This window comes from Bombus huntii, chromosome 16, assembly GCF_024542735.1.
Source record: "Bombus huntii isolate Logan2020A chromosome 16, iyBomHunt1.1, whole genome shotgun sequence".
NCBI classification, from domain to species: domain Eukaryota; kingdom Metazoa; phylum Arthropoda; class Insecta; order Hymenoptera; family Apidae; genus Bombus; species Bombus huntii.
Window position 1 is genome coordinate 6,180,738 of NC_066253.1, and position 8,369 is coordinate 6,189,106.

General features: G+C 28.7%; 1 protein-coding gene across 2 annotated transcripts; it reads right to left on the bottom strand.

The window, feature by feature from the left end:
• Positions 1–541: 541 nt before the first annotated feature.
• LOC126874210 (ras-related protein Rab-8A-like) lies at positions 542–7,067 on the bottom strand. 2 transcript variants are annotated; one of them, XR_007692680.1, is made up of 5 exons: positions 6,558–7,067; positions 4,563–4,623; positions 4,037–4,382; positions 3,530–3,673; positions 542–2,764 (listed from the first exon to the last, which is right to left on the bottom strand). XR_007692680.1 is itself a non-coding variant. In XM_050635973.1 (4 exons), the coding sequence occupies exons 1-4, from the start codon at positions 6,679–6,681 to the stop codon at positions 2,666–2,668; spliced, it is 630 nt and encodes a 209-aa protein (XP_050491930.1). In that variant the 5' UTR covers positions 6,682–7,067; the 3' UTR covers positions 542–2,665. The 2 variants fall into 2 exon arrangements, 1 of the variants encoding a protein (XP_050491930.1); XM_050635973.1 differs by lacking the exon at positions 3,530–3,673.
• Positions 7,068–8,369: the final 1,302 nt, after the last annotated feature.

Genomic DNA, 8,369 nt, shown 5'->3' on the forward strand with positions numbered 1-8,369 from the left:
GTAATAGGTTTATTTCGACTTGATAAAATATTTCAAAATAAAATTACATTGCTTATCGTTATAAAACATGTTAAAAAATTACTAATAATTTTGTATATACAACACCATCCTTGCATTGAAGCAGTTTGAGATTGTAAGGAAAAAATTAGCCGTTAGTTCGTTGCCATTTTCAATTTGTTCCATTTTGTTAAAAACTAAAACTGGAAGCTTTCCAGCGACCTCTCTATTACAGTGGTTGACCATGAAAGAAAAGTTTCTTAAAACGAAAAGAGAAAAATATTGTTCGTATGCGACGCATAGTTTCTTTTTTCTTTAAATAGCACTACGTTTATATATACTAGATTTAAAAAAAAGTCACCGTCGACGCTGAGTCGTAATTATATAAATAATATCAATAACAGTATAAACGGAATCGTGTAACATTATTATTATCATCATTATTATCATTATTCGCAACTAATCGATAACATTTCACAATTAAAAAATTGATCGTGTCGCGATATCAAAGGAAAGGCGGGTTATAACAATAAAAATAGACGAATAGGATTAATATAAAATGTATTATAATAATCGTATATTTTAAGTATATAAGTGGAAACAGATTGGAATCCCTTTTTTCTCGTTCTTAGGAAACAAGAAACAAAAAAAAAGAGAACCCTCTGTTTCTTTGGAAAAAGAAAACTATTACAACAAGCGTTTCAAACGAAGACGAAATCCGTGATCCATCTTTTTTGTATTACTTCTTTTATCCATTTTTTTCTTGTTTTCCTTTTTATTATTTCTTTAACAACAGAGAAAAAGGGAGGAATAAAAAGAGTTTAAATCAAAAATATTGAAAAAGCCTTCTCGTCTTATTTTCTTTCTTTTTCGAGTTCTGAATTTGCGCTAATTATTGAATTAATAAAATGAGGAATTCTTCTTCGATCCGGTGAAAAAGCTAACTTGACGATGTGTATATAGATATATATGCATGTATATATATATCTATATAAATATTTATATTTATATATAAAAAATGACCGCCCATTGTTCACCTATTCGCATCTCCCTTCTTTTTTGTCTTGCTTTTACAATGTCTTATAAAGAAATAGCTTCGAAATGCTTTTCAAAAAAAGAAGAGATTTCTCATGCGTTGGCCGGAGAGAAATTTCTTCCTTTCATTTTCTCTTTCTTGTTTACTTCCTTTTGTTTCTCTTTTTTCACTCATTTAAATAAAGCGAATGCAAAAAATATGTGTTAAAAAATCGTACCCCTTGATTAATTAAAACATGGAGGAGAAACTTCGTATGCATAGCATCTGAACATAAAAATATAAAAACATCTTATATTTTTCATATTTATCTGCATTCATTTAACATAGTCGAATTTTAATACAATAGAAGCAAACTTGCTGAATATCGAACGATCGTTTAAACGAGAACAGAGATTTTCAAAATATACAGTAGCTCCTGAAAATATTCAGATATTTACAAAAACCTTTTATGGATATATTATGTGTTATAGGAAACATCTTGAAATTTTATTAGTACTGTAATGAAACCTAAATAGTACGATTATATTGATAAAGAAAAAATTTGCAAATGTACATAGAAGCTACAAGATGGTAGAAGCATATATTTTATAGGGGTCACAAAAGTATTTAAACAGTCAATTATGCATTATATTAATAATTCTCTATGTTCAGATAGTTCATCTTTATCATTTACTTACGTTTAAGATGACTATTCATGCTGTGTACTAATTTTTCACTAACTGTATATTTGCAATAAATATCTTGAAATTTCTATATACACTTTCGAATCGATTTCAAATTTTATCATAATAATCACGATAATTGTGTCTCATTACAGTGGAAACAAAATTTTAAAAAATTTTCGTACATTACACGTAATATATTCACAAAATAGTTCTACGGTAATTATTAGAATACTTTCATGAGCCACTATAAGTTAACGCGTTAAAAACAAATCAACGATTTATTATTGTTTCTACGGGTGGCCAACTTCCAGCTTATCGTCGTTATTATCCTCATTTATAGCAAAGCTTACAACGTATGTAAATGAATCGCACGATAAACGAAAAGCAGAATTGCACGTTATTTACGACGCGCAATTCTAAAAATTGATTTATTTTCTAGATTGCTCATTGACTGGTCGAGAAGTTAAGATTATCCTTCTTCGACAGTATATCAATTTTACACGGCGTAAGCATTCTAAAGACTGCTCGATCAATTGCACTCCTAATATTTCGTTATGAAACGTGACAAGTAGAAACGATGTGACTTACGAGGTGGTATTCGAGCGTCGTTAAAAAATTATCAAAAATTATCACAATTCGCGATTCGTTTCCTTCGGGAAATTCTCTTTTGAACGTGCCTTTTTTTCTTCTTCTCCTTTTTTGTTTCTTTTTTTTCTTTTTTTTTTTTTTTACTTTTTTTGTTCTTTTAATTTCTTTTCGGAAAGGATGAGGGGAAAGGCAGTTTCTCCTCCAGGATAAAAAGAGCTCCTATGAGTAATCAGTAAAAAAGAGAGACCGGCAGCGACGGAGGGAAACGAAGGTGGCCGTCAAGGAGTAAAATCACAGAAGTACTCGCGACGTGCAGCGAGCGAAGGAGACCGAAGGTAAAGAGTAGTTGGTGACGGTCGAGGATATGCCGGCTGATGGGTCAGAGTATAGTGCATCGTGCAAGCCAACTTGGTGGCTTCCTTTGTGGCTCGGATGCTTTCAATTGATGTCCTCCTCCTTTCGGTGGATTTGATGCCTCCTGTGTTCAAAATAATTCCATTGTTAGATATTAATTTCATATAATATACCGCTTATTTAAGTAAAAGTAGACTGTGGATGTTTATGTGGATTTTTAATCATTTAAAATTAAGATAAAACTTTATTAGGGAATTGTTTTAGCTGCTAAATATTATAGAATACTATGATTTGGATATTTTATATATTTTTGCATATTATGAGACCTGTGTATTCTTGCATCTTCAAATGCATACAAATCCACAGTCTAAGTATTAATAACAAATAATTTGAAACACCAAAAATAAAATTTGTACTTGTCAATATTGATTATGAAGAATTATGAAGGATATTAAAAGTGTGTCATATGTTATTATAAAATATTCATTCATATATTTTTATATGGCTTTCTATGAGAGTAAAAGAATATAAGTTGGTAGATATAAAAGCAATAATAAGAAATGAAATTTATAAAACAGTTATTGTGTTAACATGTCCACATAAGCTCTTAATATTCATGCTATTACATAACAAAAGCATAGTTTGCTAAAAAGAACACACTACATCATAGACAAGAGTGAAATATGCATACATATATAGTATAATATATTATTAGTGGCATTGAATCAGAAGAATCTGAATAAATCTTTTATAGTAAATAATATTTTGACAATAAGGAAAGAATTATTTTTTAACTTTCTGATACAATGTACTAAGTGTTAGTATTAAATGTAGATAAATTACAAATAGTCGTGCAAAATATGTAATGTGTACAGAGAGGAAGAGTTACCTTCTGCCGAGACAGACCCGCACCAAACACAGAGAAACAGACACAGGAAACAAAGAAATGGTGGTTAATCAGTGTATACCTATTTTCTAGAATATATCTGTGAAAGCCACTAAACTATATCTAAACAAGAGTCAGTTTTAATCTCTGGAAAATGATAAAATTGAGTTCTAGAATTACCATTGAAAGAATTACATATATATATGTATATAATTCATGTTTCAGTATATAATTATAACAATAGAGATTCTTACAATTTTTTTAAACATAGGATTAAAATATACTGATATATTAAACTTTTTATTCGATTCAAATTTAGATGTGACACACTTAAACAGTTTCCTTTAGGAAGTTCAGTCAATTTTTCCAATTCTATATTTTTTACTATTAACTAATTATACTTATAATAGTAAAGAATTATTAATCAATATCTTTTTTCCTTTTATCGCTCTACAGCTACAGAAGAAGACAAAAGAAGAAAGCAGAAGCATATTGAAAAAAGATATTTACCAGTTTCTTTTCCATTTTAGCCTTGATATCTCGTGCAAGGGTATAAAATGCCTCTTCAACATTAATGCTAGATTTAGCAGAGGTTTCCATAAATTTTATTCCATATTCAACAGCAAGTTGTTCCCCTCGTTCCTTTGAAACTTGCCGTTTTTCTGTGAGCTCACACTTATTGCCCAATAACATCTTTTCAACATCCGCAGAGGCATTTTCTTCTATGTTCCTAATCCAGTTCTTTATGTTCTCAAAACTTTTCTCGTTGGTTACATCATAAACTAGCATTATACCCATTGCACCACGATAATATGCTGTGGTTATTGTACGAAACCTTTCTTGGCCTGCTGTATCCCTTTAAAGACATATAAAACATCTTTATTCCAATAAATATTAGGAAAATTATATAGAGTAAAGCATTAAATTTGTGACATTCTCATTAAAATTATATATTAATACTATATTACTACATTTTAATAGTTATATTATGAAATATTTTAGTCTTAAGAATCTGATTTAATTACTTAGTACTTACCATATTTGTAATTTTATTTTCTTGCCATCTAATTCTATGGTTCTTATTTTAAAATCAATTCCTGGAAGCATGAAATAAATAAGTAACATAAATCAATGGCCAAAAGAATTTATTGAATTAATAAACAAATTAAATAATATCGTAATTGTTAAAAATACACTTAATATTTTGCACACAATAAATATTACAAATTTGTGCCTTTAAGAATTAGATTGGATTTCAAATTTATTTCAAGTATATTTCAATAAATGTAAAAACTATAGTTTTTCTGTAGTATAATCCTGAAATATCTATATATATTCTCTAAAAACATTCTTTTTTAATTTCATTATAGATTGATTCAAATCAAAGTTAAAACAATCACAAAGTATTATGCATTACATTTACAAATAAAGGAATCTATGTTGTGCTATGAATGTTTAAACATGCATGAATATGCATTTAAATCAACATAAATTTATTATTCTGCATGACTATACAAAGCTATTCTATAGGGTGTTTCACACAATTGTATAGGATTATATCTCTAAAATGATTAGGGATAGAAAAAGTTCCAAAAGATAAAATTGAATGAATCTTATATTTCTAAATATACATTATTTGATATGTTAAATAAATATTAATATTACATACTTTGTTTATATGAATTCACTCTATTAACATTAATTTTTTCATATTAAGAAGAAAATAAGAATTGATATTTACTTTAATCTTTAAGTGCTAAATATACTTTGTCCAAGTAAACATAGTAAGGTGGCCTTAATAATTGGTTGATCTGGTTTATGCACTTGACATAATTTTACTTACAGTTTTATGACTGACAATTACCATTTATAAAAAAAATATATAATCAAATTTTTCTCATCTTTTTAATATTAAATAATATTAAAATATAACTTATTTTTTAAATTTTTACTTTTCTTCAAGCCACGTGTTTGGATAACAAATAATATCCACATAAATGTAAAAAAAACATAATACAATATAAAATATATGCCCATTAGGTAATGTAATATTTCCAATAGATCTTATTTCATGTAACAATATCTGTTTTCATTTACTTGAATACATAATGGGATTAAAAATTTGATTGACATGGAAACGTATTAAATTTGCTGCACATTTTATTATTATTATAACAAAATATATTCCTAATAATTCATTACTTAAATCTTTTCTTCTAAATCATTGGTATGTGGTATAAAGTAAATAATCACACAAATATAAATATACATATTAAAAATATGTGTACTTTATAGAACATCAAATATAATAAATAATTTAAGGAACAATAAAAGCTGAAGAAATTAATATTCAGATTTTGATTATTTGAAAATAAACATTAATAAATAAGAAATAAATACAGCAAAGACATCTTAGATAAATCAGTCACTATTGTGTATGTATATAAATAAACATATAGATAAGAATGTTTATGAAGTTGCACAAATATTTCGTAAAACATATAAATAGCTAAATAGATATATATAGAAATATAAATATTACATATACATATATGTATGAAACTTTAAAAGGTAAACAACCAAATAAACAAATAAAAATCCTTCTATAAATAAATCTCAATAAACAAAAGGAAGCAATCTCTAAATTAAGAACTCAGGATATAGAGATCACAAAATAAAAATACACAGCTGCATTTAATAAAGAAAATTCTTTCTACAAATGTAATAACTGTATTTAAATAATCATTGCATAAGCAGCGGTCACCTAAATTAAACTTCTAGAAGAATATATCCTTAAAAAGAAACAAATATACAACTAAATTTACATTTGTAAGATAATAAATATTATTGAGAGAAATATTCTCTTGATAATTAATCTTTCAATTGTATATGAAGATTTGATGAGTAATTCATTGATATTCATTGAAAAAATATATGCTACTACTTGAAAATCTGTAAACAAAAGTAGATGAATAAAAGTAAGAAAGGAAAATGCTGTTGGGAAAAAGAAAAGAAAAAAGGATATACTTACCAATGGTCGAGATGAAGGTCGTGTTGAAAGCATCCTCGGAGAACCTGAAGAGGACGCACGTCTTGCCGACCCCTGAGTCACCAATCAGCAACAACTTGAACAAATAATCATACGTCTTCGCCATACCCTTTGTTCCTCAGTCACACTCTTTATTTCACGTGATCTCTTCTCGCACTTTAATATTCCCCTGTTTTATTCTTTCAGCCCCCTTTTTAACACGATCTTCTCTCGCGTAATCGTGATCCTTGGAATTCCAATGACGCACCCTTTAAACTTAAAAGCGAGCACACTCGGTTAGAATCTGTCTCCCTACTATCGCGACAATATTGAGTTCAGAAAAGGTCTAAAGGTGAGACTATCGGCGGAATCTGTTCGGAAACGACGGAGCTCGTGTGATAGATCACGCAAAAACATCTGTCAGAAAAAGCGATGACAGCCATCGGTAAGTACAACTTTTTCTCTGGTGTTGTGGCCAGCCTTCTGACCGCACCACAGGTGATGCGCGCGTGTGTATACGCATACGCAACACGTGTGTCGGGAACAAGCTGGATTTTCATACAACCAGTTACGTTGTGGCGAGTTTATATGAAGACTATTAGAATAGTGGGCATTCGAACCTCAGTTTCGAAATGATTTAATATTTTTGAAGACTATCAAAATTCGAATCAATTCGGATAACATTCGATGCCTTGAAACCTAAAATTTTGGAAAAACTTGGAAATCTTGAAAGTTTTTAAATCTTGAAAGCTTATTTAGTGACGTAACACTGTAAAGTAATACAATTGGAAATGCCACTATTAAGAACGAAAAGCTTCTGAAGTTTTGAAGTTAGGATTTGAAAGAATTGAATATTTGTTGCTCTCTATGTTTCGAATTTTCATTACATTGTAATGAATTTGTATTTTTTAAATCAATGAGATTATGAGATAAGGTAAATTATTTTTGACACATTTCTGAAGCCATCATTTTTTTCATAGAAGTTTTTATGTCATGTTATATAGACTATCTTTCTAATGTACCTTTTTCATGGACATAGGAATATCTTTCAAATACAAATTCACTAATTACGAAACCTAAATAAAAACCTAACCAACAGATAATAAATTGAAAATCAGATTATCTTTTAGAAACTAAGTGCTACAGTACGTGATATAATTTTATTAATTACGATAAGATGACCGCAGCTAGTACTAAAAAACGTAGAGTTTCCAAAAAGAACAAAATAGCATGGCGTAAATATGTAGACATGAAAGATGTTGATAAATTCTTGGAGGATTCTCGGCTAGAAGAGAGGTTAGGTTCTTTTGCTTCTCGTGATAATTCAGAATTATTCGTTGTTTCTACAACAACTCCAGTATTGTCAAAGAAACAACGTAGAGAATTATTGAAATCGAAGGAGCCAAGGTGCTTTAGTATTTTAAAACCTCATACAGCTGTCCCAGACCCAATATCGAAAAGAAATCGTGTAAGGACAAGGGAAGAAAGAAGAAATTCTCGATTTAGAACTAAAGAAGAAAGAAAAAAAGCACAGATCTTGAAAAGGGAAGTTATTAAAAGGTCACAAGAATCAGAACAAAACGCAAAGTGTGAAACAAAATGATAATACATCTCTTATAATCTTCCGTTCCTGTATTTTAACCGAGGATATAAATGTTTCATAAATGTACAAAAAAGTAACGTTTTGGAAACAGTAATAGAAAAGGAAACAACATGTAATTGAAAAAGGATATTTTTATTACACAAAGTATTATTGTTAATGATATTTTGATTGCTTAACTAAAATTATATTTTTTTTATAAGTAGTCCAGAAAG

What these genes read in the sequence shown, in the direction of transcription:
- LOC126874210 (XM_050635973.1), bottom strand. Translation starts at nt 6,681, where the DNA reads ATGGCGAAGACGTATGATTATTTGTTCAAGTTGTTGCTGATTGGTGAC. An exon ending in GACCTTCATCTCGACCATTG is followed by an intron (nt 4,624 to 6,557) that starts GTAAGTATATCC and finishes TCATGCTTCCAG; the next exon opens with GAATTGATTTTAAAATAAGA. An exon ending in CTAAAATGGAAAAGAAACTG is followed by an intron (nt 2,765 to 4,036) that starts GTAAATATCTTT and finishes TTTTGAACACAG; the next exon opens with GAGGCATCAAATCCACCGAA.